At 40.6% G+C, this 21339-nt stretch overlaps 1 protein-coding gene across 1 annotated transcript in view; it reads left to right on the top strand.

Moving 5' to 3' along the window:
* Window positions 1-21339, top strand: part of LOC104948894 (TOX high mobility group box family member 2-like) — an 88497-nt gene that overhangs the window by 38592 nt on the left and 28566 nt on the right. Inside the window, exon 3 of the mRNA XM_010775127.1 lies at window positions 8000-8059. Coding sequence (XP_010773429.1) covers window positions 8000-8059 — 60 coding nt within the window. The remainder of the gene's footprint in view (window positions 1-7999; window positions 8060-21339) is intronic.

The following is a 21339-nucleotide window of genomic DNA, read 5'->3' as shown; positions in this document are numbered from 1 at the left end:
AGCAGATACATGCCAGCCTGGTATACCTAAAAAATACATATTTGACAGCAGACTGGATGATCAAATTTAACTTTGCGTTTTACTACGTTTTTTCGGTTTCCTAATGTTAGCTATACCCTTATCAGAGCGTACTTTCAACGAAACACAATCTTTCCTTTAACGTTAGTGTAACGCTATTGGCAGTGCACATATTGTAAAACACGAACATATCAAAAACCTTGGCACAGAATTATTGCTGAATTGTCAATCTACAATGTTCATATATGGGACAAGGCTGACAGACTGATGGAACTGTCAACATTATACGAAGAGTATTTATTCAAGTTAATTATCCCTTATTTGCCCTTAAATCAATGTCTGGCATTTATTTCTCTGAGATTCATTATTTGAGGGAAGAAGTTTCACTTCTCCACTAGACCCTGTGTCCTTTTAAATAAGGCACTTGTGAGAAAAAAGGCATCTTGCTGCTCTCTTTTTCCATTCTACTCCTTTTTTCTGACTGTCTTTTTCTTTACTTGGTGAAATTGCTGCTCTAGTGGAGAAGATCCACACACAGAAATCGTGTTTGGCTCTTTTTGAATTACTTGACTAGACCCTGAAAGAGAGGGCCCTTTGTTGGCTTCCTCTGGGACTGCCCTTGAAAGGCTCCTATTGTGTGGTAAGCACTATGATATAATGCAAGTGGATTTAATAGATTTAATGGAACGTGCAGACATGGTTCTCTAGCTCTCATGTGATGAGAAACAGCCTGTTTTTAGGAGATCACAACCACATCTTAAAGAAATGAAATGATAATGTCAAAGTTGCAATGCTCCAGAAGCATGTTAAGCTTTAATTTGATGTTAAATATTCTGGATTGTTCAGAAACCATTTACATCGCCAATAGAATGTTTCGATTTCAAGTTTTTGAGTTGTTTCCTGATTTTTTGTATCTTGATTTACCATTTCTGTGTTTTACCTGAGTTGTGTTGAAAGTCAAGGTTAGGCAGAGCAGGGGGAGTTGAATGTCAGCTATGTGTTAGCTTTGTTTTCATTGTGTTAACAGGAGCACAATGGTACGATTGTGTGGCCATCTGAAACCCTACACCTACCCAGAGCTTTCGGGGGTCAGAGGTGGGGGAGATGTGTGTGCCTTTAGCTTGACGGACCATGCTTTTTGCAAGACCCAGAAACCAAAGAGTAATCCAACCAGCATACCATCAAAACTGCTTCACATACCAAATTTGCTTACAAATGCTCTCATTTTCCAGATTTAAATGATGCTTTTCCCCCCTCTTTTTCCCTTTCCCCTCGTTGCTTTGTAATCTGTCTCATTATTTTAAGGTGCCATTTGAGGAGTGGCCCGCCTCTTGAAACCCCTCAGTGTGATGGACAAGACCATAAAGCAGAGCAATAAACCTGAGATGAATGTTATATCTTACCACTGATAGAGGCAATTAAGTCCATCATAAGCGAGAGAGGGAACACTCTTCTCTGGGGACTCATTCACTTGCATGGTTTAACATGATTCCCAGCTAAATCCCTTATTTTATTTCTTCTCTCAGCTCACAGCTTACAGTCGAGCACAAATTGAGCTGATGTGTTTTGTTTTTTTTCACACAATTTGGTCTTTCTGTCTGATCTGCCCTTTTCTGTCTGTCGTCATGTCTCCCTCTCTCTTTCTCTCTTTCTCCCTCGCCTTTTCCATTTTGACATATTTGTCATGGTAATGTAAAAAAATCTCAGCTGCTCCAATTCATTTTGTGCTCTTTCACTCGAGAAAGAAGGGCAATTCTGTTTTTCCTCACTAGTTTCTGTGTGTTGAGGTTTAAAGGTAATGAAGACCATATTTCATCTGCATGGAGTTATATGACTGGGCGTGGCTGAGCAGGTCTGTTATGGGAAAATAAATATTATGGAAGGTCTAACTTTGTTATCTTTATCCCGCCGGGATCAATGTGTGTATTATTGGACAGGATACATTACACAAACACGCCGGCACGCATGCAATGTGCACACATTCAGAGCCTAGACCTGTAGTTATCTATACAGCATGCAAACATGCACACATAAGGAACACATAGAGGTGAAATACACACGCAGCGGCAGAGATATCCACACATACACACATAGGCAATCCATATCTGCTTTACACCACACCATCCCCCATGCGTGTGTGTGTGTGTGTGTGTGTGTGTGTGTGTGTGTGTGTGTGTGTGTGTGTGTGTGTGTGTGTGTGTGTGTGTGTGTGTGTGTGTGTGTGTGTGTGTGTGTCGGCCAGCGAGTCACTGAATGCTCTAATGACCACAGTCCTGACACAGGTATTTTGACTGCTGCCTCTTTCCATCGGCACATTGACTGACATGCGATTAGTTACGCTTGGGTGAAAAACTAGGGAGGCGCGCATTGTAACCATAAAAAGAGAATGTATAGGGGGGTTAGGTTCGGTTTTTTCCGTCTCTCACCAGCCTCATCTTTCTTTAAATCTAAAACATTGTCGGACGCAGTTACTGCTTGTGTGATTTTGTATTCAGTACGTCCTACAGTAAAGCAGAGCTATGCTCACAGTGACCTTATAAGAAAAGCTTCTTGTGTAGATCAAAGCAGGTTAGCAACGCTGTAGCACAGAATGCAAAGTAGTTGTCGAAGTAGGATATCAAATTGATAGAAAATGGTGTAAAGAAACGACAGATACAGTGTATCCTGTATTGGCCAACTGCTCCATATAAAGTTAGTTCCCTGCTCCCTGATCTCACGGCAAATTGTAAGTGGCTACTGCCTGAGATCGCATGCTGTAGTTTTATTAAATGTGCCAACTGCTAGGACTGTCTTAGGAAAGATAGCATTTAGATGCACAGCTTCACTGTCTTGGAACAGTCTGCAATTGAAATGGAAACTGAGCAATCTGGTGCCACTAAATGTTTTTAAAGCTCGGTTGGATGCTACTCAATCGGAAGCTGTTGGTTCCTGCTCATGTGGATAGTTATGTAAATTGTAAACCCTGTAATGATGCTGTAAGATGTCCTTTTTGTTGTTCTGTTTATGTTTTATGTGGAACCTACTTGAGCAGGTCTCCCTTGAAAAAGAGATCAATGATCTCAATGGGATACACCTGGGTAAATAAAGGTTTGAAATTAAATTAAATTAGTGAATTATAGAATTCAGAGTTTTTTCTATATGATATGCAAATAATTAGGTAACAGAGAGTGGCACAGCATCCATGGAGCATGATGATTTCTCACGTATCGCAACAATTTCCACATTGTGAAAATTACATATCTGGTAAATGCAGTTAAAAAAGAGAAGCTACTGTATATACAATCTGTAGTCAGTGATGATAGATACCCAGGGTTTATGTTTTGGAATTGGTTCCAGGTGAAGGGAAAGAAATGGATCGTCGAACCCATAATTGTTAAATATCTTACATGTAACATGGCCTACTTGCAAAGCGAATGCTAAACCCAAGACAAAACCCAAGGGTTATAAAAACACATAAAGACAAATGTAGATTTTATATATAAAAGTGAAGCATTTGATTAATAAAAAGAGAAAACTTATTTCCAATGTGGCACTAATTAGAGTGCAGTAGATCAACAGAGTGTACCTACTGTGGTATACAGTATAAACTGACCCAACCTTTCTTACTGTCATTATTAAGAGAGGATATTTGATCATGAATCTTATTTTTTCTTACTTCAAAGTTTTAATATATAATATGTATTTAAGTTTTGAGTTGCAGCTGAAAGTCCAATCTGAAGTTCCTGGAACTTCATGTGTTCCAGTCAACAGTTGTTTTGTAACCTCTATGACTGTGGAGCTCTTCCCGCATCAAACTGACATTGGTTGGCTTTACGCAAACACAAAGCTATTTATAACATGTCTCCCATTTTATTTTCTCCCTCCCATTCTCTCCATCGCGTGTATTTGCATTTATGTTGTGCAAACAGGAGTCTTGAGTCGAGTGCATTGGTTTTACAGGCCGTACTTTTCTTTCTCAAACCTCAATCTAACTCAGAATTTCACTCCCTCAATTCTTGACTCCCCTCTCCCCCATCTTACTGTAGCTTTCCACCTCTCTCTCACCTTCACACTCTCCACCTACCTCCCCCCTATCACTCTCTCTCTTTCCGTGTTTTCCTTTGCTCAATTGTTTTGCTGTAGATTTGACCGCTATGATTAATGACCTCAAAGCCTAAGGAAAGCAAACAGAGAAAGGGAGAGAGAAACAACAAGCTCGCCCTTTCCTTGCAACCCCCCTTTTTCATAATTCAACTGTTTGTGTGTTCATGTTAAAAATATCTACATAATTTGAGTCAGCTTACATGAGAAGAAAAATGTTGTATGGACACATCTTTTATCTGAATTCTGCACACAACCACCGCCACCTGGCCGAAAGAGCAGATTTCCCCGATCATTGCTGTAAAGCCAAATGCATTATTCATGTTTTCTTAGTGCATTGTAGTTTATTTGGCTCTTTAGATACATGTATACATTCAATTATCAATTATGCATCTCAAATTCGAGTTTTTGTCCATATTATTCCCAACATGTCAGGGCTTTTGTTATTCGCTTTTAGTTCAAAATGCAGAGCAGGGACCAATGATGAAATTAGGCTCTTGCTGGAAAGTCATATTATTAACACACTATAGGCCTTCTGGGTCTTTCTCAGAGCTGGGTGGTTGGTTGGTTGGTTCACTTATAGTTGCAAGAGAGACACATTTCATAACCAGTATGTCTGAGAAATATATGATTACTAATGTGGAAAAACTACCGTAAAGTAGTAGGCCTAGTTTGTAAAACATGGTATAATCAACAGGTTAAATACAAATTGAAATAGTAAAATAAACAAAACAATTTTTTTGGCAAAAGCCATTAGACAGGCTATGCTTTGCTTAGCATGAAGACTAGAACGAGAACTATTCAATCCAGTAAAACTACAACTCACTTTACATTTACCTTTTGTGTACTAATAAATAAAATAGATAAAACATAATTTGTATTATTTAAAGCTTTTGGATTTCTAATCTTCAAACTAGTTCCAAGCTATAGCTGTTTCCCCCTTGTTTCAAGTCTGTGTAACTCTCAGTAAGAAAAGGCCATGTAGTTTCCCAAAATGTTGTCCTGTTTCTTTAAATGTATTACACATAAGAAGGCCTATTAAACTCAAACCTAGGGTCAAGTGTAGATTTGTTAGCCACAGTACTTCCTGCATACGAACTATAGCATGAGTACACTAAACTTGACTGACCAGTTGCTACCCACAATGAAACAGGAACTCATTATTTTTACATTTCCCCTCGATTTAGATATTGTTTGTTATTCTAACAACTCTCTGCCCTCAGTGACTCCTTCTCATTGTGCTGCAGGAGCACCACCACAGCCTCCAGCTTGCACTTTGACATTCTGTATAATTGTTTTCAACTTACCATGTTTTGCTCATCGACATCTGGTTTGCCAGTGTGAAAAAAAAACTATTCCAATATATCGTCACCTCTCCAACGATGTGATTAGGATAGCAGGTAAAATCATTTTCCAGGAGCAATAAAGAAAGTGATTTCATTTTCATTGCAGAATACAATGATTATTCCTCCAGCAAACTAATAGTGCTATCAGACAGAAATCATTGCACTAGAAGTAACAGCTCCATCAGAGTCTGAATGATAACGGTGAGATTGGAATTGAGGCTTCAAATTGAACAATATCGCAAGGAATTTTAATTTTACTAGTTTGTTTGGTGCTCTGACTGTGTCACTTATAAAGACAAACACATAAATGCAAGAAAACTCTGACTTTTGAATGGAACAAATTCGTATAGAAAACATAGCAAACAGCTACAGTAGAGTACATTTAGTTCCTGGAACGTATGGCATGTTACACGAGGCGAAACATGGCCACTAAAACAGATTGTGGACTATTTTTGGTCCCTGCACATAGCTTGAGAAACACCCATATATATGTTACTCTTGGCACATATCCATCCAGTTACTTGAACTTACAGTAGCAGCAGTAATTGATCTTAGCCAATACTAGCTGACTTGAGGTGTGTTTTGTTTCCTCATAAATGGCCGGTGCCAATAGTGTCAGACAGGGAAGCCGGGTAGGCCTCTGGGAGTGTGTGTGTGTGTGTGTGTGTGTGTGTGTGTGTGTGTGTGTGTGTGTGTGTGTGTGTGTGTGTGTGTGTGTGTGTGTGTGTGTGTGTGTGTGTGTGTTTGTGTGGATGTTTGTATGCCTGTGTGTTTCACGCTGTGGCTGTGACCCCAGTGTTAATCACACTACAGCCAGCACAACCACAGGCTCTATTGCCACTGATGCTGCAACTCTCCTCCTCTCCAATTTCTCTTTCATTCATGCTCTCGGTCCTTCTTACAGTATCTTTCCTGCTTGTTCCCACTTATACATGATCTCTGCCCACTCTTTCACCATTAGCTCAGGGGTACACCCTCATCTTTCTCATCCCAATAACCTCAAACCGTCACCTTTCCTCCAGCCTCCCCTCTAGGCTTTCTGAGCTCAGGGTTTCTGAGTTGTGGATTAGCGGGGTTGCCCTGTCTTCGTTTATTTGGCAGAGTGCATTAGAGCTAAAGGCTGTTCTCACCCTTTGTGCCTGTGTAGTCTTGGTCACTAGCTGGGTGGCTGGTTGGCAGAGACTAAAATGCTGATTAGGCTAAGTGGGAAACAGAATCCATGGCTGGTCAAGTTTGTTTTAATGGTCATTATAATAATCACCAGCTCTTCAGAGAATTTTGGAAAACCAGCACTACGGCACAAATGATGTTGGATTAGAGCGAGTAGCACAAACCTCCTACAGCTGTCCAAAAATATGTCCATTCAATAGAAATCATCTGGAACACGTTTCTTTGAGTCTGACTGAAACTAAACACAAAAAGTAGGCCCCTGGAAATCCCTGTAGCTCCTGTAGCGGCGCAGCAAATCAATTTCTGTTTGAACTATTTTCCGACTTACCTGTCATATGTTGTTTGATTATGTTAATGTTACCTTTGATTTAATTTGACTGGCCAACTTGCTGGCTGACTAACTACATGGCCTTCGGTACAAGTGTTGTTATTATCTCTCTATTGTGCCTTTGTGACACCCGAGGAATCACTGCACAGTTAGGTGTGTGCACGCTTACACACAGAGTCTCTGGCTGTCGGGAAGCCGAGACGAAGAGTGTGAGTTACACAAGCTTTGACAGGGCCTAATTATACGTGTCTCTAATGAACTGTAATTACTGACATCCACCAGAGTATCGAGGTCTATAAGCCGAGGACTCACAGTCATTAGGCTGCTGTGTTACACGCAGTACTCAAGTTGTAAAAAAAAATCAGGGGGGGTGGTGGATTTTATCATATGGGGACATCATTTGTGCTGATAACGCGCAGAGGGTGGGAGACCAACCAGCATAAAGATAATTATTATACTCCTAAAACAACATGCATGTTATGGATGTTCAGATACTCCTTTCATTGCTCTTGACCAAGGCACCTCAGAATTGGAGTCAGTCCCCGGGNTATACCAGTAACTGCTTTTTTGAAAAAATACACTATAATTCAATATTCTAAAAACAAATTTGACTTTATTATTAGTATCATCAGCTGATCCATCTGAATAATAAATGAGGGACTGTTAACCTACAAGATTTGTACCATTATAACCACATTTTTGTATCCCCTCCCCCCCTTTAAATTAAAGTGAAAAAAAGATNAGTACTCAAGTTGAGGGGGTGAAGGGGGATGGCATCCCCCCTGAAATAAAAACGGTCAAAATCATTCCCACTTCTAAACTGCCATCCCCCCTTTCCATCGGATGGAAAGGGGGGATGGCAGTTTAGAAGTGGGAATGATTTTGACCGTTTTTATTTCAGGGGGGATGCCATCCCCCTTCACCCCCTCAACTTGAGTACTGGTTACACGGTCCCTGTGTCTCCACTGACTGACTCAAAATCAGTGTTTTCTGTCCCTGTTGTGATTTGTCGGCCTCTGCCTGACTGTTTTTCTCCTCTCTCTCTCCCTCTTTTCAGTTTGATGGTGACAACATGTACATGAATGAAAACAGCCACGATTTCCTCCCGCCAAACCAGGTGAGTTAAAATTATCTCTAATGGAATACCTGCTCTTTTCCTCTTTCCATTTTAGTTCATCTGTTCCAATGATTGTTGCCTGAGCCATTTTCATTTCGCCATTGTTCAAGCTTGTTAGGATGGACGACAAATTGTTGTTACTGAAACAACCTCAGAGTTATATGACTGAAAAGCTGAAAGCAAAGGGACTGCAATCTCTCAAAAATATTTAAAAAACTGGTTTTATGCTCTCACATGTAACAGAAAAAAAACATTCAAAGCATTCTGCACTTTATGAGTAAAGTATTTGTTCAGGTTAATACTATGATAACATGTGATATGTGTGTTATCTGTCCCTGTTTGGAATAAACAGAACAATGTATTATAATCTTAGAACCTAGAGTCTAAATACACCTAAGTGACCGCAGAAGATTCCTGTTTTAATTGTTTATTGTTCATTTGGATAACAATTAGTTGTTACCTCAGCAACAGCTGCTCCTCCCGGGTCCACATTTTTCCACAACAAATAAAATATCATGAAAACCAAACACATGATATATGATAACGACAAACAGAACAATTAATTGTAAAACCTTCAATTAATAACAAATCTCAATGTACTCACACATCCACCTCTAAAGAAAGTTAAAGATTAATTTACTTATTTATGTTTGGTATTTCAAATGTATTTTCAATTGATTCTGAAGTATTTGCTACATTGCCATGGTGGTTTTAGGTTGTGATGTAAACTGTGAAAGTAGTGAAGGTTTTTCTATACAATTAAATATGTGTTGTTGTGTCTATTTTACTGAAGTTTATCCCAGCATGCATTGGGGAGAGATAATTGAAAAGGGTTGCTAGTCTATCACAGTCATGTCCTTACTATATTAAGCACATTCAGAGGAAACCAGAGAACCAAAACCGGCAAAAACATCCACATTCAAAAGGGAAAGTGCTGGAACCTTTTTTCAGTGTCAACCATTAAGCTAACTCTGCAATCATAAAATTCAAATTCACTTCATTCCAATTATGCAATCATCCTCTGTGCACACAATTTTCACTTTGGTAAAAGCCAAGCAGAAAACACTGCTTCACTCTGAGTGAATTTTGGCCTCATTGCAAAGGATTTATTAAGTTAGAATAGAGGGGGAGTCAGCGCTCTTCTGCAGAACATGGCAGCCATGCCAGATACAGTGTAGCACAGCTGGTTGCCAACAACTGGGAGACCATATGGTTGTGTTTGGACAGGGGGATTTGTGGAGTTTGGGAATAAGCCCATCTGACATACACAGGGGAGCAGGGAATTTGTCCCTGTCAATTGCAATTATTAGAACCTCCCATAGGCTACAGTAGTTCTGTGTTTCTGTTACATTCCCTGTTTTTCTTAATTTCTTAATGCGCTGGTTTGTTAAAGTGTGGCTCAAGGCCCAGAGTAAGAGAAGGAGCTGCTTATGCTGCTGCTTGCACAAGGTTCCCTATGTTTATTTAGAAAAATCTAACACCAAACATGTCTTTTACAGAGTGATCTCTTCAGTAAGATGGTGCTGTAATTCGACAGATTTCTCGTGCTGGTACTTGGCTTTCTGAAAAATCTTAAGAACCACTGCCTTTATCGCCCATTTTGATTCAGCGCATGTACTTTTACTGCAGTGCTGATTGACTGATTACAAGTCGTGCTGATGTGCACAATGTTTTTAGCTGAATTACTGAGGGACAGATAAAACATCGCAAATGTGGCATGAAAGATAGAGAAGAGAAAATGGAGGGAAAGGTGGGGATCAAGGAAGCAAGAGAAATAGAGACTGAGAGAAGAAATAGCGTGAAACACAGTGATGGGATGAGAGACGATTTTGCTTTGCTCTGTGTTATACTTTGTTTACTCAAAGATCCCCTCATATTTGACATGTGCCTTGCTCTATTCTCCGCTTCACCAAGTTCAGCCTCTCCTTTCCTCTGACAGCTTGAATCAGGGAGGGCCTTAGGGGTGGACACACACTGACAACAAAACATAGAAATGGAAAAAATAGGAAAAATCACTGATCTGAACATCCCTAGCTGTGACCTAATTCTACAACACAGTACATAATCATTCTAAGTACGTTTTAAGTATGCAGTGTGTTCACATGGAAAAACTCACAAAATCGATTAACGTAGGAAAGTCAGTATGTAGACTAAAGGTGGTGCAGTTTTGACTGTGCTGGTGATGCACAATGCTAATGCTAATGGTTTACAGTAGGCTACGCTATAATAAGTGTTATATACCTTTGCTTATAATTGTTGTTTTTGGAGTAAGAACTCAAATAGCTAAAATATAATTTCCTTAATAAATTCCCTTTTATACTTAAAGTGTTATAATTGTGTCAGTTGTCGATCAAATTCCATTGGACAATTAAACTTAACAAGATGCAGCTAAATGTTTTTCTAAAAAAGGTATTATTCCTTTTAGTTTTTTTAGATATTTTTTGAGCTTTACCATGAACTGTAGTTTCAAATTTCGTCTCGCTTCTCAACTTTCTATGTACACCGTGCATCAACAGCGCACTCATAAAGAAAAGAAGAAGAAGAAAGTGTTTTCATCTTTTTGGTATATACTGTATGCTGACAGTTCTGAAAACCAGTCATAATTAAAATTGGTTAAAGTGCATTAAATTATTCTATGCAATCTGCAAAACAATAATAACGCAGTTGAAACAGCTTATGTTCTCTGCAAGTTAGACCTTTTCACTGGATTTAGTGTTTGACTGTATATGAGTTTACGCTTGTGTTGTTTGTGTTGAGAAAACAATGGTGAAAGTAACAAAGAAAAAAGACAGCTGCAGGGCAATTCTTTTATTAACTAGTTTTATTCCTGAAGAAATGTGTTGCACAGTATATACTGTACAGTAGCTGCATTATTCTCATTATATTCCGTCTTGGATAAAAACAAATCATACTGCCTAAAGCTCGATTTTCCCTGCTTGCCGCTTTATCATCTTACTTTAGTTTGCTATCTTTCTTTTTCACGATGACTCCGACTCCCCCTCTTCTGCTCGTTTACTTTTTCTCTCTTACCCCGGTTGCATTTAAATGCATTTGGGTCAGCGGTTCCACCTCCAAACTGTGAAAGTGTGTCTCTTAGTGCTCTACTGTCTCTCACTTCCGTTTCTGCATGTAATCGCTCTATTTAATCTGGCTCACATATAAATACCTTTTTTTTTCTTTTTTACATAAGGTACATTCATATAGGACAGAAGCAGGGCCCTGTTGAGTAACTCCGGCCAACTGCTTCATACAGTGAGATGCTTAGATGGGTATGTTCTTGTGATGAGTCACGAGGAAACGGGGTCAGTGCCATTGTCATATCGATGTTCCCATGAGCATGGCAGTCTGACCCTGCTTACTTCTCTGTAGTGTTCCTTCCAGTCTCTCTCTTTCCCCCCCCAGCAGAGTGACAAAGTGTTACTGATTCAATGACAAGGTCACGGACCCTGGTCTTGGCATCAACAAGCTCTTTGTCTGCCCCTGTGGCCACTGACCATTGTCGTGGCAACAAAGTAGTAAGTAACCACGACGAGAAGCTTGCTCCAGTGTCTTTTCTGAGGTTTGATCTGATCCACGGCACAAAAGGAGACACAAATTCTCCACGGAGGAAAGTGGAGAAGCACCAAGTAGAGAGCCTTTTTTGTTATTATAAAGGTTCTCGTAGACCTTCACCTGAAGTGGTATTTCTCTTTCTAATACTAAACAGAACAGTGCGGAACGATGCGATCAAAGATAATACATGCAGTGTGGAGATGCCTTCTCATAGCTCCGCAGCAAAGTGAAAGAAACACTATACTTCATCAGCACTTTACCTTGACAATGCTTTGCTTTGATGTCTTTCTCCCTGACTTATGAATTCATTTAGCAGAACTGCTGTTTGAGAGAAATATGTCACAGTAAAAAAAAAGAACACAAGGAGGAAATGGAAGGGGGGGGGCAGCGGGGAGAAAGAGAGATGGAGAAACTGCACAGGGGAATAATTCGGCTAATGGAGTGACTGTTTGGATATTCAGCAGAAGTAGGAACAGAGATTATGATCTTGCAATTAGCGTAACAAGGTTTTATTGATTGGCTGCCGCTGTAGCGTCTTTGCTGCCAAGACGCTGCATGTGGTTTTAACATGCACAGTGTGTGTGTAGCCCAGCCAGTCACACTAGTCCTGCTACCGCTCCAACAGAATCCAGCTCTGTGTTACCGTCGAGCTGTGGCCATTTCCTGAGCGTCAAGGCTGAAATATTATGGATTGCCGAGTTGAAAGGGTCTGTTTGAATGCCTGATGATAAAGTGGACTGCATTTGCATTTTTCCACTCACTTTTAAGTGAATGCACTGCCCTCCTTCCTCATTGAGTGAAATGCAGGTATGAAAAGGCAGCTTCTGGTAACGTTATTTGAAAGTTTGTCTGCCTGTTTTACATGTTGGAAGCTCAAATGATGTCTTAATGCTACATTTGATGCTATTTCTCGTCTCAGTTATTCTATTGTAAGTCATTGTTGGCAGGGATTGTAGCGGCCCCTTGGGTGTTGTAATTGTAATTAGGGAGCTGTTTGAGTGCCAACAGCAGATCTGTGAGAAGCATAGACAGATTGGAGACCGATGGAAAGAGTTTTTTTATATGGCAGCAAACAGATGTGATTATGATTAGTTTAGAAAACACACTGACATAAGGAACTCACAATGAGGCATGTTGTTTTTTCTTATTATTAAATGTTTTCCAATGTGAGATTTAGTGGTGTAAGAATTCTTGTTAACAGATATGTCTGTGATAGGATTTTACTGCCTGAACTTGTTGAAACTCCAGTCTGATGAATATGATCAAGTCGTTCTCCACAGCTCCCCCGTGTCTCTCTATCCCCCATATGTTTCTGATGAACCATTGTAGAACATGATCCCATAGTCTTTTATGTCCAACCTTTGACAAATCTATCACCTCGTCCCTCTATGCTCTGAATTAAAGGCCCATTCCACCTTTCCAGTTTAGATGAGTAATTCTCTTGTTTGGCAGCTGCCCAAAGCCCAGCCAGCCTGTCTGGAACCTCGGCGGAGCGTGATTGGTCGGGTTCAGTCATGTGTGACTGACAGGAAGCCCGCTGATTGGGGGAGACGGTATCTTTGGATCGCTGCACTGATTAAAGCCTTACGGCGGCGTTTTGTAAACTCCCGCCGTTTGGGGTCCCCGCACCAGCGCCCTGGCCCTGCTGGTCTGAATTATAGCTCGGCCACATTAGTCTGATTTACAGCTTCCTCCCGCTGTTTAGATTGGAGCGGGGGACCAGAGTGGCAGGCTCCTCCTCCCCCTACACTTCCACCTGCCCCCTTTCAATTGATTCTCCCACTTTGTGCCTCACCCTCAACTCATCTTCCCAATCGTCGCACTCCCTCTCTCTTTTGTATCACCTCGCATGCACTGAAAAAACTGAAACGTTGACTTTAATTAAATGTATTATGTCAACAGATTTCACATAACTGTATTAGGTTAGTTGAAAGTAACAATTAAGTTGAATACAAAATATTAGGTTCAACTTAATACTATTGCTTTCAACTAACCTAATACAGTGTTGTATCCTTTTCTAACATTATACACTTTATTAAAGTCAATGTTTCAGTTTGTGTGATTCTCCTCATTCGAACGTCACATGAATTTGCAACATTTCCACTGCTCTTCTCACCTTTCCCCTCTCTCCCCTCCTCGTCTCCTCCATTGTCTTTTCTCCTTTTCTTCCACAGTACAACCTTTCTCCACTCTTCCCCTCATCCTCCTTTTTCCAAATTCTCTGATAACATCCCTTTACCTTTTTTCTGCCCAGTACCTCTCCGACCTGCCCCCTCCTCCCCTCTCCCCCTCTCCCCCTCTTTTCTCTCTCTCTCTCTCACTCCCTCACTACATCTTTTGTGAAAATGAAAACAAAGAGCAGCCTGCCAAAATATTTCTATAGCTGTTCGCTGACGAAGCAGGGAGCGGAGACAATGCAGAAAGATGTGCAGGCATATTTGTCGCGGCAGCAGAAAGATGGAAAGCTCTCTCCCAATGGCCCGATTTTTACAGTCATTTGGAAACTCTCCTCACTCACTCATTGCCCCGTTTAAAAGCACTCTGGTTGAAGTTCTCATCTGACATGGCACCACATATAAATGCACAGCTGTATATTTGTGTAAGGCCCTCGCTCTGCCAAGCTGTCCATCCGCCTGTTGCCCCAGGTGATCAGATGAAACTAATGGCAACCTTAATGTGTTTGTGTAGGCCTTTCACTCTATTGGACTGAACGATGACAGACCAAACACTCACTCTTGTGCTGGATCACAGGCCAGAGTATTATAAAAGACATGAAATGGCCAGTGTCAGTTTAGCCTTTTCATAACCACATTTTTCAATCTCTTTAAAAATAAAATATAGACAGTTTGCCTTGAACTCGTTTTCCCTTGCGGCTGCAACAAAAAGTGGTGGGTTGTTCGAGAGGAAAATGTGTTACTGAAGCAAGATTCATTAGCAAAAATACTTGGTAAATTTTGTATGCAGTATCTTTAAGGTATGAGAAAAAGCCCTAAGCTGACATCGATCCATGTTGGCTTATTTCCTCTTCTGAGAGAAAGTTTAAATGAGGTAATATAATGTTTCTTATTAAACCGGTTAAGCAGCACACAGCAAGTATATTGGTAGAAAGCCTGAGGCAGACACATTTTTTATATTACAGATATATATTTGTGTAATTTGTCTAGCAGTACAACCCAGACCTGGAACAGAAAATGTCCTGGATTATCCTGATGCAGTGGCACAAGAGTACAAGTTGAGCCAAGCTAGCTCTATGAGCTAACACCATGCTAACATTCTGATGCGTATACGGTGTAATGTTTAACTAACTCACCATTGTTACTTAGCATACTTACATTTAATAATTGGAAATATGAACAAAACACAAAAGATCCTGATAAGAATGTTTTTGTATTTGGTGATTTGACTACTGGATAATTATATTCCAGCTAAGGGATCCCTAAATGTAATAAAATGCATCCCGAGGGAGAAATAAATGTCTGAACCAAAATTCAAAGCAATCCATTCAATGGTTATTATATTCCAGTCTGGAGCAAAGTCTTTGAATGATTGACCAAAATTGCAATCCCTACAGGCTAGCGTGGCTAAAATCTACAACAATGAACCTGATTAAGCGGTTCCTGACGGAGTTTTACTCTGAAATCTTAGTCATGGAATCGCTGCGATGCTGTAGGTTCTTTTGTGAAGGGTTAAGTGTGAGTTGCAGCGCCAAGCTCTAGTGTGAGACAGGGAGGTTCATTGACACTGGAGAGCTGTCTCCTCCACTCCCCTCCACTCCCCACCAGCCTCTTATTAACAATGGCACCAAGAGTACGCGGGTCCAGATGTTAGTCTCCTGCTCTCACCAGCTGTGCCAGCCTCCGATACACAGCCTCATTGACTCTGAACCAGGGAGGGGAGACACTTAAGAACACACCCACACCCACACACACACACACACACACACACACACACACACACACACACACACACACACACACACACACACACACACACACACACACACACACACACACACATAACATGAAGCTTCTGACAGTACGTTTTAGTTTTTAAGAAATATACTGCTTACCTACAAAATGATCACAAAGGATTAAAAAGCTATTACATTCAGTTCTGTGCAAGAAGAACTGCACACACACACATTTGTCAGTCAGATTCAAAGACACACAAACAGGCACACAAACGCTCACACAATCCCACCAGCCCAATGCACTTTACACCCCCCCCCCCCTTCTCCTGGTGTATGGCAGAGTTATTTGTGGGTGACAGGATCCTAACAATTCTCAGAATAATGCACGTTTGTTTGGATGACTGCGCCATCAGCGCTCCTTTTGTTATTTTCAACATTGTTAGAGTCAGTCGGTACTGATCCACCAACCCTTTATTGTGCTGTTTTTTGTCCATTTACTTGCTCTTATAACAATAATTAGTTTTGTCATTCAGACACAGTAACACCATTGTCCACATGCTAATAATGATTTTGACAGTGAGCGTAGGAAAGTAACTGAAGAGTCATTTAAAATGATAAAAAAAACAGTAGACTAGCTGCTGTTTTTTTGGCCTTTTTGAGTCTCTGGGCAGCTTCTGTTTGCTCATAACTCGGCAGTAGCAGTGGCTGTTGTCAAGCAGAGAGTGGTGTGACAAGTTAAAAAGGCTTCCCTTTCCAGGAGACATGGCTTCTCCAAACAAGAAGAGACAGAGGACTCTAGAAATAACAGTGTATGTCTGCCGATGTAACACTGTAATCCTAGACTCACCCTGTCAGGCAATAAGTTTGATTGCGGTTCTCATTTGAAATGTTAGATTCATATCTTTCCCCTTCCCCCTTATTTTCTGCTCATTCCTTTCAATTTTTTCTACTACAGTACATCCACGCTCCTCTCCCCTCTTTCCCCACTCTTCTCCTGTCACCCATAGCAGTATCAACATCGGAATAACAATCACTGGAGGTGACTATTGGGAAACCCGAGCAATCGTGTGCACCCACGGTTTGTTTTTTGACCGCATTAGTGGAGATTACAGTTGAATTTTCACTGAAACTGTGCAGCATCTGCATATCTTTACAACCGTAAGGTCCTAAACTGTGCACATGATGCAAACAATTATGGGAATATATTAATATATGATTATTTATTTTTAAAAACCCGGTTTTTACTTCTCATCAGAATAATAATATTCTATTAATGACTACTATATTCCATTATGTTCTGTTCTGTTCTATTCTATTACATTCGATAGTCATTGGGGAGCTATTTAAATGTTGTTTGTGTTCCAGTTGAATGTTCAGCAATAATGATGTGGTTGTTGTTGCTGACAGCACTCTATTCGTCCCCTTTTTGTTATTAGACAGTGAGGAGGAAAAAGAGCAAGTGAAAAACAAAAGAGAGGAGGCTCAGTGACACATTTTCAAATTGATAAAGAGAGGAAGGGAAAAGCAACATATGAGGGCGCAGAAAACAACTAATGTCTGGGCACTCGCATCCGTTTGCGGAGTAAAAGGAAAGCATGCGAGAGACGGACAGAGAGAGGTACAAGGGGGGTTGTGTTTATTATTTGATAAAGCCTCTCTTATAACCTCAGCATGTTGTGTGATAGCTCTGGCTCTCCTTCAACTCCGCGGTGTGCCACTTCAAATTAGTCGCTTGTGGAGAGGGCCTGCCCCGTCTTTGCAGAATGCATTAGTACGCCACTCGGAGCCTCATACAGCCTAGGGTTAAACACAAATTATATCATTTCTGTCATCCAATCAAATCACACTGACCCCTTGACCTGCCAGATGAGTCAAATGCATAATGAAATATGACATGGCACAAAAGCTCTGATTCTAATCTGCTCTGACACACGATCAGATGAGGATGACCTCCTGACCTTGACTGACAAGTGAGACGAGCACTGGGAACCGGATACACGAGGGAGAAGAAGGGAAGGAAACATAAAAGAAAAGAGGAATATATAAGCAATTAGGAAGGCTGGTTTTAGTCAATGGGAGTTAGTTACTAATCAACTCAGTATCTTGGGTGAAAGGGGCCATCTGCATCTGTGGACTTTGGATAGTTGTTTTAAATATTCTCACAATTTTCCCCCATACTGTATATTCCCTTCCATAATGATAAATAAGAAACCTTTCTGTTAGACGGCAGCATCATTTCTTCTCACTTAGCTGTTGCCAGGGCTGAAGAAATAGTAGCTGGATTTTATTTCCTAGAAAGAGCTTGACTTTGACATTATTTTCTCCCAGTCTCACCCCTCGCTGCCTCACAATCTCTCTCTCTCCCTCCCACCTTCTTCTTTTCCCACCCTCCTGTCCCATTCATTCACCCAACAGAAACCAAGTTCGCATTGGTTTAGCATCCACATCCCCACAGCCCCTTTCATGGTTTCCAAACAGAAACATAGTGACAGATAAATAATACAGCCTGGCTGTTTTAGAGAGAGATGAGATGACAGGGTGATGGGCAGGCGGGCGGGGGTTGATTGGGGTCCTGGGGATGTGGAGCAGGGACCAGAACTGTTTGGGCTCCTTGAGGGACAGAGCAGGCTGGGGTAGGGCCAGCAGAGAGAGGAAGAGGAGACTGGAGGTGTAGGGTGGCTGTAACTGGATCCGTGGCCCTCTCCCCCCCCCCTCTATTTGGGCTCTGCTAGAGAAGGCTTTGTGGTGTGTTGATACCCCCTGACATGATATTGTAGCAGAAGAACAGCTATGGCTTTAATTAAGCCTGAGTTGACTGAGAGAGATGGAGGGATAAAGAGAGGGAGGAAGAGGAAAGGGAAAAAGAGAAGGAGGAGTATCAGAAAACAAACAACCCAATAAACAGAAATAGCAGATCAGGTCATGCGGTTCAGATTAAACGTCTCAAAGTAATTGATCTTTGTAGTCTGACAACAGTATTTGCCTCTGCTGGGTGACATTAAAACAAGAGCTCTGTGTACACCAGTAAACAGGATCATTCATAAATATACAGTATAATCTTCCTCTGGGAGAGCAATGGCAGAGCGAATGAAAATAGATGATGCTTTCAAATTTCTCCCAAAGATAAATCCACCGTTTTCCTTGCAAACCGGACTGCGTGGAAAGGAGAGATAACGGGGCCTGACTTTGTCTCCGTGTGCAGACTGCTGCACGGCGAATACGGGAAGGTGGTGGAACAGAGTGTCGGTGCCGGTGGTGATGGAAGTGGTAGTGTGTGGGGGATTTTAAGCATAAATCACCACTGTGACAAAGCTTTCCAATAGGCAGATAAGTGCACATTAGTGGTAAGGCAGATCTGTCATCGCCTGTCTCCGAGCCGTCGGTCCCGCCCTCTCTCCCCGAAACAAACGCTGACTTGAGAGGACTCCAAACTCTGTGTGGCAGCATGTGGCATGCATAAGCACTTATGTTCTTACTGTGGGACTTAATTTGTAGCTTAATTATTTTCAAGAGGAAGTGTTCAGGGTATGTGGCCCACATGTTTTAATTATGACGCTCCTTTTGATGTTTAATAAACAGGCAAGCGATGTGACTAGGGCTGCAGCTAATGATTGTTTTATTATAAATTAATCTTCTTGCAATTTTCTTGATTTTTCATTAACAAGTTAATTTGTGGAATGTCAAAAAATAAGAACAAATACTCATTTTGGATATGATGTTTTAAAATATCTTATTTTGTTTGACAAACATTACAAATAATATTTGCTTGCAATGATATGAAACACAGAACATCAGAAAATGTCTTTTAAAAAGGCTTGAACATGCTTAATCAACTATAAAACTGTTCCATAGACAACATTTCCCCTTGATCATGTAGTGTAACAGCATACAGATCTTTGATTGTACATTGACAGTGAACATTTTTCAGAATGGATATATAATGTTATATTAATTTGATTATGTCCCAGATCTAGATTCCTACAGGCATTGCAACAATAATGTAATAAGAAGAAAAATGTACAGATAATGAGCCATTAGCCACAGTCAATATCATCTCCAGAAGGCCTTGAATACTCAGGCAGTGTTACAGAGATCTGTGCCAAACAAAAGACAAGCTGGAAAGCTCCCCAATCAATGTTATTTTCTCTCTCAGTCCCAGACCAACTGTCTGTTCATCTGTTTCTCTCAAATGAAAGGTGTGCTGCTATGTAACACTTACAGTCGAGAGATCTGTCTCTTAATTAAAATGTTACAGATTGTGTTTCGCTCACTGTGCAGACGGAGCATACTGTGTATTGGAAATAACGCTCCCTGTAGTGTGTGGTATTGATCAGACGAGGAAAATAGTAGTAATGCAGCTTTTGGTAGGAATGTGGTCCTGGCTATTAAAAGTAAACCCATGACGAGTACCTCATAGGTGGAAAAAAAAGAAAAAGCTTTTGTTTGAATAGCCAATTCCATACTAGGAGAGACGCTGGTCTGCATGATCCATCAAATACATTGCCTTTGTTTGGATTTTACTTTTAAAGGAGAAAAGAGTATACATTAGCCAGAGTGTACACGTGGTTCTGTACATGCAAGCTTATTCTGAATAGAGGCATATGAATAATTTATCTTGCCACAATCCAACTGGGAACGTCCTTGGTATTTACATTTTATCATCAAGGGCACTGGATGAGCCCTCACAGCAATCTAACACATGACACATCCTCAGTCCACGTCCCTTTGCAAAATCACAAGCAAAACAAATGGGGGCTGGAAAATGTTTCTGTGGCGTGGATATATATTTATATACACTGAGGAAACAAAAGGTTGATGAACATGCTCGATGATGACTAAGCGCGGCAGCGGCCTTATGATTACACAGTGGTCACCCTCAGTGGTAGTGAAGCACGGTGAAATACGACAGCCATGCAAAGGCTCCGAGGGACACGCACAGGGACTCACTTTACACAATGGCTCCAATGTTTACAGCGGACAATTTAGTTTCCTTCCAACAATTATGAGGGAAATTGAATCTCAGGAAATGTTCGTTTTCTTGTCCATTAGAACAAACAATAACACCTTCACCAGAGGTTTACAAAAACATCTGTCTTCAAAGGACGGTCCAGAAAATGTATATCAACTGGCTTGCAGGCTATTTCAGGACAAAGTAAATCAAGTTGAGGCAATCTTTTTCATTTGGTGTAACATGTAGGAAGATGAAAGTACGCTTTAAAAGCTGAGTCTGTGTCTACATTCTTGCTTTACTATAAAACATTGCTAACCCTTTTTTGTGGTCAAATTAAATATGGGTGTTTTAGTGTCATAGGTATTGTAACTTAATGAAATTCTTCTCATCTGGCTTTGTGTTTACTGCCTTACATTTGGGATTCATTTAAGAGACATTTAATGCATTTTAATCCTGCTGAAAGCTATTGTTAAAAATAAGAATGTTGTTTACTATGTACTTAAAGGCACAACCTGAGAAAAAGGCTTGCCCAGGCACCAAATACAACAACAGAACGATTGGAAGACTATTATTTCAAAATGAACACCAACATTAGACAGCAACAAATTCCACAGTAAATATTTTCCTGACTCTGAAAAGATTTGTTTTCTATTAAACAGACCTATTTTTATTCCAAGCAGCTGGAAATGCTAATTCATCCTTTGCACTGTAATCTTTCGGGTTGTATATCTTAGCAAAGCTGTAATTTATATGCTGACAACATTACAAAATGAGCATTTCACTCACCTTTATAGTAAAAAGGGGTTAAGAGAAGCAAGAAAAAATGGGCTTTGTATCCTCTCTCCTTTCTTCCATCTCCCCCATGCC

The sequence above is a fragment of the Notothenia coriiceps genome, unplaced genomic scaffold, assembly GCF_000735185.1.
Source record: "Notothenia coriiceps isolate Sejong01 unplaced genomic scaffold, NC01 NC01_scaffold00015383, whole genome shotgun sequence".
NCBI classification, from domain to species: domain Eukaryota; kingdom Metazoa; phylum Chordata; class Actinopteri; order Perciformes; family Nototheniidae; genus Notothenia; species Notothenia coriiceps.
This window is presented reverse-complemented; position numbering and strand designations above follow the sequence as displayed.